General features: G+C 41.4%; 1 protein-coding gene across 1 annotated transcript in view; it reads left to right on the plus strand.

Moving 5' to 3' along the window:
* LHPP (phospholysine phosphohistidine inorganic pyrophosphate phosphatase) overlaps positions 1 to 20,965 on the plus strand; it is a 185,606-nt gene that overhangs the window by 47,905 nt on the left and 116,736 nt on the right. The window contains exons 4-6 of the mRNA XM_065408024.1: positions 2,600 to 2,663; positions 4,105 to 4,197; positions 17,645 to 17,736. Of these exons, the coding sequence (XP_065264096.1) occupies positions 2,600 to 2,663; positions 4,105 to 4,197; positions 17,645 to 17,736 (249 nt within the window). The remainder of the gene's footprint in view (positions 1 to 2,599; positions 2,664 to 4,104; positions 4,198 to 17,644; positions 17,737 to 20,965) is intronic.

Raw genomic sequence — 20,965 nt, forward strand, 5'->3', positions numbered from 1 at the left:
AACCTTCTATAGTCTAGCGTAAACAGCTTAATTTTCTGACAGTGGCATGACAGAAGAAATTACAAAGCCAATTCCCACTCTCAGTCCAAAACAGATGCTAAATGTAAATCACTCCATTTTCAGGAAGAGGGCATTCTGCTTCAGTGACTCTGACACTCTTGCTTTCTAGAGAATGAACTAAAACTTTAGAAGAAATCAGTCGAGTTGCTTCAAGGTGTTCTGTTTTTTTTTAATTACTCTAATATTCCATACGTGAATAGTAAGGGCAGTTTGTTGATGCTTTTTACGTGGCACTTTAGATCGCTGACCCTATTCTTGACATCATTTGTGCCACTGTCTCTCATACAACCTCTGTTTTCAGGGTCTGGAAACCCATCTAGCAGGCTATCTAGCTCAGCAATTTCTATAGCATCCCTGTCTGCAGTGTCCATGTGCTTGGTCATAAAAAATAGGCTCCAGATGAAATTTGAGCTCACAAAATTTGAATATAGGATATTTTTTAAAAAGAATCTTTTTAATAAAAAAATTGGTCAGCCTGTTTTTAATTTAAGGCAACACAAATAAATAAATACACATGGGATTCAAAGGCTTTATCACTTTCATGTTGCAGATCTATAACATAGGGTGATTCCGTTTTATATTTGGAAGGACAGTGTTATTTGCAATCAGCTGGTTATTTGATGTACAAAAGTGATGACATTGCTAGTTCTCAATCTTTTTCTTTATCTTTCTGGTTATTCTTCTAAGTGAAAAGTTGTAGGGACTTTTCACCCATATTGAAGAATCCACAGAGAAAATGTGTCAAGGGGTATCAACACAATGGATTTAGCTGCTCCTGGGCAGCCATGAAGCTGTACTCCAACAGGTCAATAATCCACAAACTAAGAAAATTTTTCCATTTCCATTATGGTCTATTGAGCCTTTGAGATAAGAAGTTGTCACTACAGCTTTTGGGGCCAAGAATGAACATTTAAAAAAAAAAAATCTATGTTGCACAACAGACAAGAATAGCTCCTTCAGGGCCACTGGTATTTATCTCTATTTTGGTTTAGCATTAATAACCTGCTCTTTAAAAACTCAAAAAGAACTATGACTAAATCAGCTTTTTGAAAAGCTTCACCTCCCCAGTAGGACTTCTCCAGCCTGAATAAAACAGGTTGCCAAATGTAGCCCAAAGTATTATGTCCTAGGTGCTGGAACAGATGGTGCTTCCCCTGTCCCAAAACACAGTCAACACGCACAGTGGAAGGTTGTGTGTGTGTGTGTGTGTGTGTGTGTGTGTGTGTGGGCATGGCTTTATTAAAGATAGCTCAGTATAACACTTAGGCAGGCACCAAGATTTTCAGAGCCACTAGTGATTTTGGGTGCTCAGCTTGAGGCAGCTGATTCAGAGGATAGGTGCTGTGCAATTTTTGAAAATTAGGTCCCTTTAAAACATTTCAAGTTGGGCACCCAAAACAACTTTGAAGACCTTGGCCATAAATGCCAGTGTAAGCCTTCTCTCCAGATTGCTTCTCGACTTCCGTCTTAGAACTTCTCAGCTTCAAACCTTTGTTCACAGGACCACTCAAGAGAAAAATCCACACACACTTCCCTTCTATCTAGGGTGGAGTTAACAGACTACACCTGCTGCAGTGAATCAGCAAGATTCCCCACTAGCATCTCCCTGCAATATTCATTTAAACTTTGCAGGAAACACATGGAAAAAGTGTATGTGTTTGTACCGTGACTACCACTATCGGGCTCTGAATCTGTTTGAGGCCATTGCCTGCTACCACAATATGAATAATAACAACAAACTAATGTTTTAAGATTTGTTAACAGATACATGAAAAAATTTAGTCATTAATATATTATGCAATCTTTCTCCATGTATTGTTTGTGTGTAAGTGGTATATCCTGTGCCTTGTACAGTATAGTCCCAATACTGTGCAGCACTTGCCAAAGTTAATGGCAAAACTGATTGATTTCATTGGGAGCCAGATAGAACCAGAGAATTCTGTTGGACCTGATATAAGCAGTTGCAACTCCATTGAATTCAATGCTAATAATTGGCAGTTCATCTGTCCATAAAGAGATTAAGTTCTAAGAAAAACAAGTCAAGAAAAGAGAGGTGCTCTTAAACTGGTTGTGTTATTTTGAACCAAGAGCCCCCTTGGCCAGGTTACCCCAGAACTAATGTCCCTGTTTTCTTCATGTGAGAACAATGGGTTAGCGATTAGCAATTAGGGAGTAGTAACGCAGCTGTCATCCTTGTCAGAAACACTAATATACAGCAGTGGTAACCACTTTAAGTAGAAGCACGGGGCCAAATTCAACCCTGGCATAGGATGGTTGAACTTCATTGGAGTCAGTGGAATTGTGTGACATGTGCAGGTCTGAATTTGATCTTGGGATCTGGTTAGGTCTCCCCGTTAGCAGTGCACCACATTGAGTAGCGGACACACTGCGTAGTACAATTCAATGTAAATTAAGGCTCCAGAATTCCTAATTACTTATCTTCTACTTCCAGCCATACACACATTCGTATAGGCACAGAATTAATAGAATATAGTTTTTTATGTTCAATTGCCAACATCTTTATCACTTCAATTTCCAGGCGCTATTATAAAGAAACCGATGGTCTGAAACTTGATGTTGGAGTGTATATGAAGGCATTAGAGGTATTTTATAGCTTGCATTATGTTTACCTGCTCTGTGCACCTTGCTCAAAGTAACTGATAGCACATATTTCTATCTTCTGTAATTCTTTTTGCTCAATTTGGGAGAGGAAATGACTATAAATTAACTGCATTGCTGCGCATGTGAATGGGTGAACTCATTCTGCTTGGCTCTGACACCATCCTTATATTATGTATTCTGAAGTTTCAGCTTGAACTTTAATATTATTGGGCTCCTGTATGGGAAGGAGAGACAGTGGAAAAAGGAGTCAGAGAGGAAAAATACAATGAAAAAATGCAGTGAAGAATGGGGCAGAGAGAATTACTGTTACAGAGGCTAGATATCCCAACCAGGATTGGTGCCCCTATATGAAAATATCCACACCCCTTAGTCATATATGGAGATATACCTATCTCATAGAGCTGAAAGGGACCCTGAAAGGTCATTGAGTCCAGCCCCCTGCCTTCACTAGGAGGACCAAGTACTGATTTTTGTCCGAGATCTCTAAGTGGCCCCCTTAAGGATTGAACTCACAACCCTGGGTTTAGTAGGCCAATCCTCAAACCACTGAGCTATCCGTCCCCCACAATTATATGTGACATAGTTATACCGACCTTAACTCCCTATGTAGACAGCGCTGCTCTCCCACCAATATAGCTATTGCCTCTCGCTGAGATGAAATTATTAAGCTGACAGGAGAGCTCTCTTCTGTTGGTTTAGAGCATCTTCACCAGAAGTGCTACAGCGGCACAGCTGCACTGATGCAAGTTTGTAGTGTAGACCTGCCCTGAGGCTCAGAGAGGGATTAAAAATAAATTCAGAGCAACTACGGAGAAAGGAGCAAAGTGGGAGGGATGGGGAGCATTCTAATGGAAAAATAAAGAGCATATGTATATACCATGTGAATGCAGTGAACTCATTTTTGCCAATGTAGCTTTCGGGGAGGGTAGCCTGCCCATAATAAACAGTGCAGGCTTCCTGTTAGCTAGGAATGCCTTATTTATTACAACATGGGTATGTAACTACAGCTAAATAAGGCTTTTAACCTTAAAAATGGGCTATATGGTTCACAAAACCTCCATATCCTTGAAATTCACCCACAATTCCTGAACACAAGTTTGTCAGCAAAGCACATCATTGCTGTAAAAATGAATTTTTGTGACTCCAGTGTGAGCAAGATTAGAATTAGAAGACTACTTTCATGTTGGAAAATGTGCCCAATTCTTAATTCTAGACATTTCAAGAGGGCTTTTGCCCCTAACTGAGAACAATCAACACTCCTATTATCCAAATCCTCTGTTAGTTACCTTCATCTACTAATCCATATGTTATTGAAAGGAATCCATCAGTAATCACATACTCTTTCATACAATCTACAGAGAATGTGAAGTTGAACAAATCCTTTTCTAATCTATACAATATTATTTCTGTCCTTTTTCTTAGTATGCTTGTGATGTTCAAGCCGAGGTGGTGGGAAAGCCGGCAAAAATGTTTTTCCAATCAGCCTTGGCAGAAATGGAAGTTGAGCCACAGCAGGTAAGATTTCTTGTGCAACATTCACTAGATGTGCTGCGTAGTTATTGTCACCTGAATAAAAAATTTTATTTCTGGGGCACCATCTGGCAATCTTTTCTCAGTCAAAACTTTCATTGAAACCAATGAAAGGATTGATGGAGTGTGGACTTCAGGATTGGACCCACACTGGCAAATGAAAAGTGCTTTGTTCAATGGCCATTCTAATATGTTACATTATATTTACATTATACATATATTTATTCCCATGAAGTCTTAAAAAAGATCTGACAAAGAATCTTTAAAATAACCATGTAAAGAAAAAATTTCTGGCCCAACCCACAAATCTAATTAGACAGAAGAGTCTGACCTCATCTACTAGTGCAAATGTAGTATAAATACCTGAGTGCAGTGACCTGCTGTATTTCTTCTCCGCTGCATGTTCTTCTCAATCACTTAGTAGAGGTACTGTAATACAGGAAATTCACTCCTGAAATATGCAACATCATTTTTCCATATTTTCTCCTCTTCCTCTTGTGATCCTTCGTGCCCTTTCATTACTTCCCTCTTCCTGTCACTTTGTATCGTGTCCTGTACCATACACCTTTCCTCTCCCTAATTATTCCTTCATCCTCCTCTCCCTTTTCAATTGTTCTTTCCTTCCTTCCTTACCACCTTCCTCTGGTTCTGCCCTTTTACCATACCCTCTTTTTCTCCTCTCCACCATCTTGGAGTATTTCAGGAGGAAGGACTATTACTTAAGTTAAAGGAAACAACAACACAAAAAAGAACAAAAATAGAGTCTCCACAAGAGACTTTCTTCAATTTGTCCACATCTTTCCTAAAGTGTGGTGCCTAGAATTAACATAAGAATGGCCATACCGGGTCAGATCAAAGGTCCATCTAGCCCAGTATCCTGTCTTCCGACAGTGGCCAATGCTAGGTGCCCCAGAGGGAATGAACAGAACAGGTAATCATCAAATGATCCATCCCATCACCCATCCATACACCTCAGAATAATATTAGCCTTTTTCTCAACTGCATCACACTGTTGACTCATATTCCATTTGTGATCCACTTTAACCCACAGATCCTTTTCAGCAGTACTACCACCTACCCAGTTATTCCCCATTTTGTAGTTGTGCATTTGATTTTTCCTTCCTAACCGAAGTATTTTACACTTACCTTTTATTGAATTTCATCGTGTTGAATTCAGACCAACTCTCCAATTTGTCAAGGTCATTTTTAATTCTAATCCTGTCCTTCAGAGTGCTTGGGATCTCTCTGACCTTGGTAGCATTTGCAAATTTTATAAGCATACTCTTCACACCACTATCTGAGTCATTAATGAGAATATTGAATAGTACTAGAACCAGGCCTGACCCCTGCAGTACCCCACTAGATACACCCTCCCAGTTTGACATCAAACCATTGATAATTACTCTTTCAGGATGGTCTTTCGTCCAGAAGTGCACCCATTTTATAATAATTTCATCTAGACCACATTTCCTTAATATGCTTATGAGAATGTCATGTGGGACGATGTCAAAAGCCTTACTAAAATCAAGATATAGCACATCTACTACTTCCACCCTATCCACTAGGCCAGTAATCCAGTCAAAGAAGGAAGTTAGATTGGTTTGGCATGATTTCTTCTTGACAAATCCATGCTGGCTATTAATCCTATTATCCTGTAGGTTCTTAGAAATTGATAGTTTAATAATTTTGTTCCAGTATCTTTCTAGATATAGAAGCTAAGCTGACTGGTCTATAATTTCTGGGGTCCTCTTTGTTCCCCCTTTTAAAGATCGATGTTATGTTTGCCCTCATCAAGTTATCTGGGACATCACCTGTCCTCTATGAGTCCTCTAAGATAATTGCAAATTTTCTGAGATTGCTTCAGCTAGTTCCTTATGTACCCTAGGATGAATTTCATCAGACCACACCAACTTGAATATATTCAATTTACCTAAATATTTTTTAACCTGTGCTTTCTCTATTTTGGCTTGTGTTTCTTCCCCTGTGTTGTTGTCATTAATTGTGTTGACAGTCTGGTCACTATTGGCCTTTTTAGTGAAGACTGAAGCAAAATAGGCATTAAACACTTAGCCTTCTTGATGTCATGGTTAGCCCTCTTTTCCTGCTAAGTAGAGGAGCTACACTTTCCTTCATCTTTTTCATGCTCCTAATGTATTTCAAGAACCAGTTCTTATTGCCTTTCATTGTGCCTTGCTAGGTATAACTTGTTTTTTGCCTTAGCCTTCCTGACTTTGTACTCCCCTTTTGCGGTTCCCTTCCACCTCTAGATTCACAACTAATTCCTCCCTGTTGGTGAGAATCAAGTCTAAAACGACTGTTCTCTTGGTTATTTCCTCCAGATTATGGAACAAAAAGTTGTCCCCAATATATTCCAAGAATTAATTGGAAATTTTGAGTTTTGCTGTAGTACTTTTCCAACAGATGTCTGGGTAGTTAAAGTCCCCCATTACTACCAGGTCTTATGTTTTGGATATTTCTGTTATTTGTTCTAGATATGGCTCATTTATCTCCTCTTCCTGATTTGGTGGTCTGTAACCTGTAATACACCCCTGCCTCTTATCCTTTCCCAGAGACTTTCAGCTGGTCTGTCTCTCATCTCCTTCTGGACTGTCTCTCACCTCCTTCTGGACTTCAGAACAAGCGTATAAATTCTTGATGTATAATGCAACACCTCCTCTTTTTTTTAATCCTTCCCATCCTTCCTGAATAAGCTATACCCCTCTGTACCAGTATTCCAGTTATGAGACTTATCCCACCCTGATGCCAATTAAGTCATAATTTAGTTTATGGACTAATACTTCCAGTTCTCCCTCATACTTCTTGCCTTTGTGTATAGACATTTAAAATGTTGAGCAGATTTCCCCACCGATTTACCTCTTGTTGCTCCCATGACCCTATTGTAATTTTCCACATTTCCCCCTCCAACCCTCTGTTAAGTTTGCCTTTTATTATACTTACCTATGGGCTTTTGTCACCTGCCCCCTTTGAACCTAGTTTAAAGCCCTTCTCACTAGGTTGGTGAGTTGGTGGGCAAAGATGCTCTCCCTCTTCTTGGTCAGGTTGACCCCATCTCTTCCCAGCAGAGCATCTTCCCGGAACTGCATCCCATGGTCGAGGAAGCTGAAGCCCTCCCATCGACACTATTTGCGCAGCCATGCATTCATCTCCAGCATGTGTATGTCCCTGTCAGGCCCTTGCCTGGAGAAACTGGAGAAAAGCCTGTTGAGAATCTTTGGGTTAAGTTTAGAAGCGAGAGCAACAAGGATGATGTCGTGGTGGGCATGTGCTATAGACCACCGGACCAGGAGGATGAGGTAGATGAGGCTTTCTTCAGACAATTAACTGAAGTTTCCAGAACACAGGCCCTGAATCTAATGGGGGACTTCAATCACCCTGACATCTGCTGGGAGAGCAATACAGCAGTACACAGACAATCCAGGAAGTTTTTGGAGTGTTGGGGACAACTTCCTGGTACAACTACTGGAGGAACCAACCAGGAGCTGTTCTCCTCTTGACCTGCTGCTTACAAACAGAGAAGAATTGGTAGGGGAAGTAGAAGTGGGTGGCAACCTGGGCAGCAGTGACCGTGAGATAGTTGAGTTCAGGATCCTCACAAAAGGAAGAAAGGAGAGTAGCAAAATACGGACCCTGGACTTTGACTCCCTTAGGGAACTGATGGGCAGGATCCCCTGGGAGGCTAATATGAGGGGGAAAGGAGTCCAGGAAAGCTGGTTGTATTTTAAAGAAGCCTTATTGAGGGTGCAGGAACAAACCATCCCGATGTGCAGAAAGAATAGCAAATATGGCAGGCGACCAGCTTGGCTTAACAGTGAAATCTTCGGTTATCTTAAACACAAAAAGAAAGCTTACAAGAAGTGGAAACTTGGTCAGATGACTAGAGAGGAGTATAAAAATATTGCTTGAGCATGCAGGGATGTAATCAAGAAAGCCAAAACACAACTGGTATTGCAGCTTGCAAGGGATGTGAAGGGTAACAAGAAGGGTTTCTACAGGGTTGTTAGCAACAAGAAAAAGGTCAGGGAAAGTGTGGGACCCTTAATGAATGGGGGAGGTAACCTAGTGACAGATGAGGTGGAAAAAGCTGAAGTACTCAATGCTTTTTTTGCCTCTGTCTTCACAGACAAGGTCAGCTCCCACACTGCTGTTCTGGGCAACACAGTATGGGGAGGAGGTGAGCAGCCCTCAGTGGTGAAAGAACAGGTTAAGGACTACTTAGAAAAGCTGGACATGCACTAGTCCATGGCTCCAGATCTAATGCATCCGAGGGTGCTGAGTGAATTGGCTGATGTGATTGCAGAGCTATTGCCATTATCTTTGAAAACTCTTGGTGATTGGGGGAGGTCCCGGACAATTGGAAAAAGGCAAATATAGTGCCCATCTTTAAAAAAGGGAAGAAGGAGAACCCGGGGAATTACAGACTGGTTAGCCTCACCTCAGTCCCTGGAAAAATCATGGAGCACGTCCTCAAGGAAACCATTTTGAAGCACTTGGAGGAGAGGAAGGTGATCAGGAACAGTCAACATGGATTCACCAAGGGAAAGTTATGCCTGACCAACCTGATTGCCTTCTATGATGAGATAACTGGCTCTGTGGATATAGGGAAAGCAGTGGACGTGATATATCTTGACTTTAGCAAAGCTTTTGATATGGTCTCCCCATAATATTCTTGCCAGCAAGTTAAAAAAGTATGGATTGGATACTAAGGTGGATAGAAAGCTGACTAGATTGTCGGGCTCAACGGGTAGTGATCAACAGCTTAATGTCTAGTTGGCAGCCATATCAAGCAGAGTGCCCCAGGGGTCTGTCCAGGGGCCGGTTTTGTTCAACGTCTTTATTAATGATCTGGATGATGGGATAGATTGCACCCTCAGCAAGTTCGCGGATGACACTAAGCTGGGAGGAGGGGTAGATACGCTGGAGGGTAGGGATAGGATGAGAAGCTGGATATGAGTCAGCAGTGTGCCCTTGTTGCCAAGAAGGCTAACGGCATATTGGGTTGCATTAGTAGGAGCATTGCCAGCAGATCGAGGGAAGTGATTATTCCCCTCTAATAGGCACTGGTGAGGCCACATCTGGAGTACTGCGTCCAGTTTTGGGCCCCCCACTACAGAAAGGATGTGGACAAATTGGAGAGAGTCCAGCGGAAGGCGACTAAAATGATTAGGGGGCTGGGGCACATGACTTATGAGGAGAGGCTGAGGGAATTGGGCTTATTTAGTCTGCAGAAGAGAAGAGAGAGGGGGGATTTGATAGCAGCCTTTAACTACCTGAAGGGGGGTTCCAAAGAGGATGGAGCTTGGCTGTTCTCAGTGGTTGCAGATGACAGAACAAGGAGCAATGGTCTCAAGTTGCAGTGGGGGAGGTCTAGGTTGGATATTAGGAAAAACTATTTCACTAGGAGGGTGATGAAGCACTGGAATGGGTTACCTGGGGAGGTGGTGGAATCTCCATCCTTAGAGGTTTTTAAGGCCCAGCTTGACAAAGCCCTGGCTGGGATGATTTAGTTGGGGTTGGTCCTGCTTTGAGCAGGGGTTGGACTAGATGACCTCCCAAGGTCTCTTCCAACTCTAATCTTCTATGATTCAACTGGGAGGATGGACAAGAGTTCAGTTGGTGCCTGACCCCTTCACCTTTGTAGTCACTGCTGATCTGCTCAGGGTTGCCTGACAGGATCATTAGTGTCCATGTGGCTGAGGAGCATAGGGTAGTGATCAGAGAGCCTTGGCAGCCTTTCCATAACATCTCTGACATGGGCCCCAGGGCAGGCAACACATCTCCCTGGTCTCATGTCAGGTCAGCAGATGGATGCCTCGATGCCCCTCAGAAGAGAGTCACTGACCACCAGCACCCTATGCCGCCTCCTCTTGGGTGCAGTGGCCGTGAGCCTTCCACCTTTGGGGTAGGTAGCTCCTCCTAAGTCCCTGGGGTCTGCTCCTCAACTTCCTGTTGCCAGTACAACATACTGGTTCGTCACCACAATAGACAGTGGATAGTCTCCTCCCTTTAAAACAGCCATTCCTCCTTTCTTCTCTGGTGCCGCTGTAGTCCTCTGTAGACAGTAACATCCTCTGTCCCAGATGTTTACACATGCATCCTGTTGATGAGGTCCTCATGCTCCTGGATACTACGCAGATGAAGCATCTCCTCCTGCAGCTCTCTTACCTGCTTCCTAAGGGAGACACCTCTCATACCAGGTGATTCCCTCTGCCTGGGTTTCATCAGCAGGGACATGCAGGCCACATTCCCAGCAAGTCAAGACCAGGGCCTGGGTAGACACCTCCATGGTGTGTGTGTCTATATAGAATTTTTTTATATATTCAACATATATATTATGTATGTGTTTTTATATATAAAAAGTGCGTGTGTATATTAAATCACTGAAATAAATTATAGGCAGAGCTGGTAGTGCCACCTATAGTTGCTTGACAGTTTTCACTGCAGAAAAGTAGCATGTATGCAGAAAAATAGATTGTACCATAATGCATACGCACAAGGGGGCCAAATCAAACTTGTTTGGGTAGCATTTATTCTGGCATTTCCTAACTTGACTTTGCAAGTGAAAGAGTGTGTGTGTGTGTGTGTGTGTGTGTGTGTGTGTACACATATAAAAATACACTGTTCTTACAATACAATTGGTTCCTTAATGATCTGTTATGTTATATTTTTCTCTCTCTCTCCTAAATGTGCTATATGTCTATACCTATGACAGCAAAATAAGGAGCAGTTTAATTGCTTCTACCATTATAAAATACTCAGTAATAATTTATTCCATTTCTGAAATCCATTTAAATGTCAAATCAGCAGTACCACACAATCCTTAAATCATTTTAGATGAATTGTGTTTTATAAAACATATTACAATTTTCTATTACCTTATTTTTAATGAAAAAATATCTTTTTTTTTTTTTTTTTTATAATGCTATCTCACTACAGTAATGGTAGACTGTGGCAAAGTTTAAAATTCTCAGGCTGCTTTAATCAATAATCACCAGTCATTTCCCTTGATGACTGCTTCTTACTGAGACCCTGACTTTGCCTTCTACTGCTGAGATGTTTTCAACTTGCACTTGGAGTAGAAGGAAGTCCCTAAAGTCCAATTTTCATTGTAATCTTTCCTCAGTGGTGTAGAAATAACAGATTGATGGTATTACTTTAGTAGATTGGAAATTTAAATCTCTAAGAGGTAGCCAGAGCCTTCTTATGATTCAGTAGTATGACAAAGAATAACACATCTTAAAGGTTATTGAAATACGTAATTCAAATGTTTTAAGGCTGATGAAACTATGGATGATTCGGACAGCTTTACAATAAAACATAAATAATGTTAAGGTTCTAGAAGTATTATATAATCACAAAAAGTTCTGTCTGTAGCAAATTTTCTTTTTTTAATGGGAATTATGGCATGTCATACTAGAGTACATAAACTACAGGTAGTTAACAAATTCCTGATTCTGTTACCTGCAAACCCGGGAATTGGGTCACTCCAGGAGTGGTAGAAGGTGTCTACTTCTGTATTTGTACTTTCTGTATTCATTTGGGATGGGCTCGCCCCTCTGCGGGTTGGGAGAGATTTCTAATGACACAAATAGGAGTTAGGCGCTCAACTTCCATTGAAAGATCAATTCAAATATAACCGCCCTTTGGGCGTTTGGAAAACTGCCCCAGTGTCTCAGCCTATTTATCTCTATCTTATCTACCTTATTGTACAATATCTTCCAGGTCAGAATTCACATTTGATGCCCTTTGCATGTTTGGTTGCTCAGCAAGTAGGTCCCAGATAAACACATCATTTTAAAATGAATTGGAATCTCAAAGCCTAGATGATTATCAGGCTGAGGGGAAAGAGGAGAAAAGTAAATACAAGAAGTTTCTCTTATAACAGATTTTAATACATTGGTTAAGATTTTGCATATAGACTTCTGTTGCTGTATATCCCAGTCATATTTAACATGATTATGGCTATTAAGCCTGTAGAAAAAATCTGCTTATGCAAAAATACTTTTTATTCTTGGAAGTTACACTGTATTAAAATTCTATTGAAGTTGGCATAGATATTTTGGTGGCATCTTATCCATTTATTTTCTCCATGCACTTCACTTCACTTCACTTCAAAGTACAGCATGTGAGCTTGGCTTAAGTGTATAAAAACACAAAGCTATTATTTTGCTTAGCATAGATGTTTTGGCTGTGTCATTCATCTTCTTAATCTATAATTTCTTCTCATTCAAAATGTGTGTGTGTGTGTGTGTGTGTGTGTGTTTGTGTTTAGTGCCAGGTTGGCAATCCTGGCTAAACTCCACTATTCACAGACCAGGTACAGCAAGAGAAAGTTTCCACATTCTGCCCTACCAGTGCTCCATAAGCCTTACTAGCATGGACTACTTTTGGGGGTGAGAAGATGGTTCAGTCCACGTGTGTTCAGACTGCCAATAAGATTGCCAGTTGTAGTGGTGATATCTGTGATATGGCCATATGTCCACTAGGGATTACTTTGTGGCTGCCAGATGTCATTGAGCACTGTTTTCTCATCACTACTGATTGAGGTTGGATTTGAACCAGCATCCTGGAGATAAAGGGCTATTTTAAAAATATATAATGACCAATCTCCCTGAGCCATGCATCACCCCCTTAAAGTGTAATTTTTAGAGAATATGCATTCTTCACCAAATATATATATGAACCCTCTTTCATTGCTTGCATTTTATAGGATGTAGAAAAATATATATTACAACTCCTTCCAATTTTTGATGTATCAGGTTAATACGGTCATGGTTTTCTGACAGGCTTAGTACATTTTGTCTTTTTTGGTAAATTTTTAGTTGAATTTTAAAAAGAAATAACTTCCATATGCTCACTGAACAGACTAATCACCTATGTTCCCTCTGTAAAATGTGATCATAAATGGGGATCTTTTAATTCTTGCTTTCAGTGGGTGTGTGACCTTTCAGTTCTCTCTCTCTCTCTCTCTCGCTCGCTCCATATTACAGTCAGAGAGGAAGTTAAACCTAGGTTTGACAGGTAGAATTTTTTTATTTCCCTTGACAGTGCACCTCTTGACCTCTATCTTCTTGCCAATGATTTTTTAAAATCCTAAATGATTTGGGAATAATTGCTCCTCCTTTAGTGATTATTGCCCTTCACCGATAGTAAATCTATGAAATCCCCCGAGGTTGGAGTACATTTTTGTATGCGTATGCCACAAGCTGGCCTGGATAGGCATCAGTGCTCATGTGCAGCTGCACTTTCTGAGCTGACTGTCTTCTTGCATGAAAACTTGCCTATGTAGAATATAAAACACCACTGGTGAGCAACCTTCTCAGCTACTCGCAAGTGCTCAGATCCCTCAGAAACCCCCTTGGGACTCCCAACTGATGTGCTGAGACTACCTCTGAGCCCATTTTCCCAGGCAGCTTGGGACTTCGGTGCCCTGCCTGGTTTGAGCCAGACACGCTAGCCTGCTACAAACACAGACCCAGGTCTGAACAACATCCCCCAAAAGTTGCAGGCTTAACTGAAAACAGCTTAAGAAGTGTTCCTGTCTCCAATACTCAGATGCCCAGCTCCCAATGGGGTCCAAACCCCAAATAAATCCATTTGACCCTGTATAAAGCTTATACAGGATAAACTCACAAATTGTTCGCACTCTAGAACAGTGATAGAGAGATATGCACAGCTATTTGCCTCCCCGCCCCCCCAGATATTGATTGCAATGTAGAAGTTCAGGCTTGGGCGGGAATCCAGGCCCTAGGTCCAGGACCCTGTGAGGTGGGAGGGCCCCAGGGCTAGGGCTGCAGTGCAACTCTGAATGTCTATACTGCAATTAAACAGTCCCTTAGCTTGAGTCAGCTGGCATGGGCCAGCCACGGATGTCTAATTGCAGTGTAGACATGTCCTTACAGTCCCCAAAACCAAGGCCACATAGGCCCCTGCTCTTGTGGAAAGCAGCTCTGCACTGAATCTGAGGATGGTCATGCCGGCAATAGAGTCCTGCTGCCATGTAGGAGACAAGAAACTCATACATATTATCTCCCTGCAGCTTCCACTGACTCTCCATGGATTCTGCCCCCTTTCTCTTTCCCATTCAGGGGTCAGGGAGGCACCAATAGCCATGGAGAGCTGCCTGAAGGGAGGGAGAGAAGTTTGTTGATGAGGGGGCTAATTTAGAAGCTACTGAAGCCAATGCTTGTGGGTGAGAGATGACTGGTGGGAAAGCAAGAGGCTCTACTGCCCCCTTTCCCAATGCCTGTGGAACTGTGTGTGTGTGTGTGTGTGTGTGTGTGTGTGTGTGAGGGTTAATGGCCCCATTGTCAGCTGATAGCATTGTGGAGCTCCGGTGCTAGATCAGGAAGAAGGTGGCTATTTGGCTGCCTTGCTATTTCCCCAGCTGGCACTTCAGCGAGGAATCCCCCTTTGCTTCCCCTTGAAATATCAAGGGAGGCGCTGCCTCCTTCCTCACTCCAGTCCCCAGTGCTCCCTGATGTTGAGAAAGTGGAGAGGCTGCAGAAAATAGCCACAAAAATGGTGTGAGGGCTGGACAAAATGCCCGTACAGTGAGAGACTTAAAAAGCTCGATCTGTTCAGCTTATCAAAAAGCTGATTGAGAGGTGCCTTAATCACAGTATACAAGTACCTTCATGGGCAGAAAACACCGGGTACTAGAGGGCTCACCTAGCCAAGAAAGGCATCACAAGAGCCAATCACTGGAAGCTGAAGCCAGACAAATTCAAATTAGAAATCAGGCACAAACTTTTAACTGTCACTTGTAGTGAAGGTGATTAAACCGTTGGAACAAACTGCCAAGGGAAAGGGTGGATTCTTCATCTCTTAAAACTGGTTGTCTTTCTAGAAGACATGCTTTAGTCAAACATAAGTTACTGGGCTCAATGCAGGAGTAAGTTGGTGAAACTTAATGGTGTGGGGTGTACATATAAGAGATTAGGTTAGTTGATCTGATGGCCCCATCTGGCCTTAATCTCTTTGAAACAATGGAGCAGACACGGAATAGCGCCATGAATGCTAGAAATTGAAAATTTTAATAGATATAAAGTATGGTGATGGAGGGCCAGATCATGTAATCCCTTCTGTCCTTAAATTCTGTGAATCTATGGAAATGGTTCATTCCCTTCCCAGCATCAGACCCAACGCACTATGGCAACCAAATTTTCTGTAACTTCAGTTTGAGAGTCTTCATTTGTGCTCTATATAAACAGCAGCAGAGAGGGCTGTGATAACAGCGTGACTGTATAGTGCAGAGGCTCTTAAACTTGGCCCTCATTATGGGTACACTTGATGCCCATGCTGCTATGTGGCTGCATTGTATATTAAAAAGATGTGTATCAAGGAACAGGCTAGGAAAGAAGAGGTTTTAATATTAGTTAGAAGTGGTAACTGGAATGATGCCTAAAATAGAAAGATTCTGTATATTATTTTCATAGAGCTGTTGCGCACACACACACAAACTCACAAAAACAAGTCAGAATTCCCCCTAGAATATGGTTACTAGAGAAGCCAACCCCCATTTGTGGTGTACGTGACTCATTCCCATGACCTCTCTGACAAGGGCCTATTTATCAGCCCAACTCAGATGGAAAAATGCTAGGCTGGCTTTCTATGCATGCTCAGTGGAGTCCCCTTGATGCTATTCTTGGCAACACCATTGCCATCTAAGGCAATTCTGGTCCAGTTATAAATGTGCCTTTTAACCTACAAAGGCCCATATGTGGAACACAGACCTGTAATGTGGGACACAAGAAAAAATGTAGGGCAGAGCGTTTAAAATGTGAGACCAGTTTATATAGTATAAAAATAAATACTGTGTGTAACCCCAGTGTAACAAGTCTATATTTCAATTGTGCCAATGTTAGAATAATTGAGATAGCAAGTTTATGTGGAAGAGAAGTACATTTAGGCAAAAAAATGAGTACTCTTCCTAACAATGAGGTTGTGAGGTATAATTATTGTGGAAGCCTGGTAGCACTTTAGGTAAGGTTGCAAGTTAAGCAGCTAATGTAGCAAACTTGCAGCTAAGATAGCTTGGTCATGTAACTAGTTAATACATTTTCAAACACAACTGGCTCTGTCTATAGTAGGTGCACAGTCACGTTTGAAAGCTGGTAGCTAAAACATGTTGTTTGACATGTTTTTGAACAAGACATATTTTCCCAGTCTACCCTGTAATGCACTTGGTAGCCCTATAATGTAAACTGCCTTTGTTTATCTTGGGTGCAATCCAGAATTCACTGAGAGATTTGGGTAATGAAAGAATGCTGAGTCATAATTTGGGGCTGAACTTTTCTGTGATTGCTCAGAGATTATTTTTTTCTTTTTGGGGTGAGGGGGAAGTTTGAGATAAAGCAGTCAGCCATTTTTAAATCCAAGGGAGAGGAAGGCAGGGTGACAGCAAAGACTTGAAACATGTCACTTACGACTCTAGTGCCCAGTTTGGTTTGAAACAAATGGATTTTGATTTAACAAAGATATCACCATGTGAAAACTGTGTGCATTGAGCATGCACAGTACATATTTTCATTAAGCTTATAGGTATGCACTTAGACACACATCCTCTAAACAGAGCACAGAGACTTTTCTCAGTTAAATTTTGCTTTGTAACCAACATACTCTAGTTTGCTTATACACCTCTACCCCAATATAACGCTGTCCTCGGGAGCCAAAAAATCTTACTGTGTTATAGGTGAAACCGCATTATATCGAACTTGCTTTGATCCACCGGAGTGCGCAGCCCCGCCCCCCCCGGAGCACTGCTTTACTGCATTATATCCAAATTCGTGTTATATCGGGTCGAGTTATATCGGGGTAGAGGTGTATTTCACTTACATAGACAGTAACTGATTATGATGCGATCATTGCTACACACGTATGGAAAATGCTATATATTTTTGAATAACATGACATTGGACTGCATTAGGATGCATGTCTTTCTAAATTTCCATATTTCCCATCATGTGATTTGAGAATAAATGTTCCCAAGTTATATTTTTCATAGATTTGCAAACAGTTTGATCAGCCTTTATAGTATAACTTCTAAGGAAATGTTTAAAACTTAATATTATCTTAACTGCCACAAAAACATGTTTGGTAGGAATGTAGGATTAACTTTATGAATTTCTACATTGTTTTTGTACTGTGCCTAATCATTTTTGACTCTTCTGATTTGATTTCAAATTGTGTGGATGGATACTGTTCAGCTGTATAGCCAGCAAAGGTGCAGTGTGAATTATATTCAATGTAGGATGACTTTTAATCAATATGATGACAGTATTATCTTGTTTAATTTGTATGATGGCAGTATTAAACATCAAATCAAGCAGTTTATTATGTCAAGAAAGATGAAGTATGGCAGAAATAAAATTCACTTGACACCAGTTTTGTCTGTATTTCATTGCTGTGACAGGCCATCATGATTGGAGATGATATTGTGAATGATGTAGGAGGTGCCCAGCAGTGCGGTATGAGAGCTCTACAAGTACGGACAGGGAAGTACAGGTCAGTGCACATTATACACCTTACACTCCACATGACTAATCACGGAAAGAGGGAATATAACGGCAGAGTATGATTTGCTGTATTTACGTTTGTCCTCAGGTACAGATTGCTCCAGTTTTCTTATGACACCTTGATTTAAGAGGGAAGGAGGAATTATGGCATTGTACCCAATGCTGTTTCAGAATAGTGCTGCAAAATGAGCATGCCAGACCTGATTTTCAGGGAGGCCTCTACCAGCTCTCCTCTGATGGTTGTACAATTTTGCCATCAGCCTGTGCAACCACTTTTTCAGCACAAACCTCTGCCTACACTATTGTTAGATTCTGGCAGGCTTTAGAATTTCCCCAAGCAAAAAACCCTTTGGACAAAATTGTGTGTGCACAAGTGGAAGCTGGGACCTGGAGATCAGACCCACAGTAATTGATTATTTAAAAAAAAAAATTCCTTTCTAACACACAGATTACTGATAAAACTTGTTTGTGTGTGAACAAATGAGTCATCTGCGATACACACAACAGCCCTCGTTTCTTTGATAAAGTCTGCCTTATGTTTTATTGCTGTAAGTGAAAATGTTTGATGGGCTGTGTGAATTACTCTACACTTGTTTTTGATATTCTCAAATTGCACCATTGTTACTAAAGACAAGGACCCCCATCTGCTTGGCTGAATTCCACCACAACGAGTAATCCGAGTGCAAAATTTAAGGGGCCAATCCTACTAGCTGCTGAGTTCCTTGTGCAAGATGCTGAGAGCCCTCAACTTTCATGAGGCAAGATCACAAAATCCGACGTAATATTAGCTCTTTTGTATTTTTTTGGCAAGTTTCTGGATATTTCAAGTCTACCCCATCCAAGGTGCTATCTGTTGGACGCATGCCTTCTGCAATCACAGGGCACCTCCATATGTGTATCCATATCTTTAGGCATTTATACCACATGCATCACGGAGACATTTGGGATATGGTGGATATTCTCTCATTGAGCACCCTATTTGCCCACTGGTTGATGAGGGCGGGCTTTTACAAATGGACCAAACTCAATTTTATGGACCCTGACTGTATTTTCTTCTGCAAGGCCCACCTGTGTATCTGGGCTAGGCTCCCTTTCACTCACCGGATGATCCAAGAAGTCCTGTTACATATCCAAAAGTACGCTGGACTTGGAAATGCTGATGCAGTAAAATGGGCGATTGTTAGTGGAGGGATCTTGAGAATGTTCTTTCTTCCAGAGATAAGTAAGCAGGATGGACAAATGAGCTAGGACCCCTATGAAGTTAGTTTTCAAGGGAGCATGTCCCTCAGTCTCCACTTGGTTTGGATTAGCAAAGACATAGACACAGACCTTTGAAGCCAAAATAGTACATGTTCTTCCAATTCTTATGACACTTTGTGAGAAATGAGTAATTTTAAGGTATCTGTAGCTAGAAGCAGGTACAGTGTATTTTTATACTCACATTTTTAAACACTTAGTAAATAAACTCTCAAAATCAATTATCTAGCCATTTCAATAAATCTCTGTATTAAACATTTTTTGTTTTGTACTATTGGGGTTATTGATCCCATTAATTTCCATAGGGGAGTTTTTCAAAGAGACTTGTTCTTAACAGCTCGTCTCTCATTGATATTGATGGAGATCAGCATGCACCTCTTTGAAAATCTACATCTTAATGTCACACAATCAGTTTAGGGGTTTGCTTCCTGAAAAGAGAAATACATTAGGGTTGAAAAGTGCTGAGAACTTCAAGGGTGCTCAGCACCCCACAGGAGACCCTGGAATACAGCTTTTTGGACAGCTGAAAATAAGGGTACGTCTATACTTACCCGGTGGTTCGGCGGCAAGCAATCGATCTTCTGGGATCGATTTATCGCGTCTTGTCTAGACGAGATAAATCGATCCCGGAAGTGCTCGCCGTCGACGCCGGTAATCCTGCTCCGCGAGAGGAGTAGGCGGAGTCGACGGGGGAGCCTGCCTGCCGCGCGTGGACCTGCGGTAAGTACTTTGTAGTTCGAACTAAGGTACTTCGACTTCAGCTACGTTATTCACGTAGCTGAAGTTGCGTATCTTAGTTCGAACTGGGGGCTTAGTGTGGACCAGCCCTAAGAGTGGGATGTTGTTTTTTCTGTCAGAAAGATACTTGCTTCTATGAACTATGATCCACATAAATTCCAGCTGCAGGAGAATGATCAATTGTTCCGAAGAGAAGAGAATTTTTCCCTCTGTCCTTATTTAAATTTCACATTAAAATGTGTGTTTGCTGCTATCCAAAATCATATACCACTATATGGGTATAAAAATAGTGGCATCCCATTGTGAATTGAACCCCTGGTGCTATTCCAATTGCTGTATGTAGCAATCACCAGTAAAATCAAACAATATGTCTTGTATACAAATAGAGACTAGAGACACTGATTTATTAAGAACTACTATTTTAATGTATATGGAAAATAAATAAGAACACAATAGGAATCATCACAAAAACCAAATATTGAATGAAAATTAATAGGCAAGAAATTTGAAAAATAAAAGAAGAGCAAAATTATTCTGTGGTTGATTTAAAGACCAATTCCTAATACAGATTAAAAACTGATGGTGTGACATTATGCCTGGATTCCATAATTGCACACAGATATAACTTTTGCACACAGACCTGTGTGCTACACTCAAGTACCTCTGGGTGGCACCATTAGTACATAAACTTCAGTACTTGATGTGACTAACAGTCTTTCCATGAAAGCTAAGACTAATTTTGCAAAATCCGCATACACCATGAATGCTCCACTAGGATGTTATAGTGCAGATGCTGGGTGTCAGCACAGTCGGCTTTCTGGAAATTTCACCCATGAAAAGTCTGCAACTCACCAAACTTGAGTTCATCGTGGGTGTTAGTGTCAGATAACCCCCTTTATGCCTGTGGTCCAGAAGCAGCTTTCTCCCATTTGAGCCAGGAGGTTGCTGGCTGCCCACAACAAAATGGAGGCAGAGTCAGGCCCAAAAGCTTGTTGTTCCGTGGAATAAAGAGCAAATGAGAGGAATTATGGATGGGAACTGTTCCAGTCGTGTTTCCCAACATACCAATGCATAAATGGGGATTAGACTGTTCTCTGAAGTTACCATATATATATATGGCAGTTTACTCTAGCATTCTGTAAGCTGAGTAGTTCCACTGTACCGCACCCCAAGTCCCATTATATCTATGGCACTGTATGGTTACCCCTGAAGCACAGACATTC

This window comes from Emys orbicularis, chromosome 7 (genome assembly GCF_028017835.1).
Source record: "Emys orbicularis isolate rEmyOrb1 chromosome 7, rEmyOrb1.hap1, whole genome shotgun sequence".
Lineage (NCBI taxonomy): Eukaryota > Metazoa > Chordata > Testudines > Emydidae > Emys > Emys orbicularis.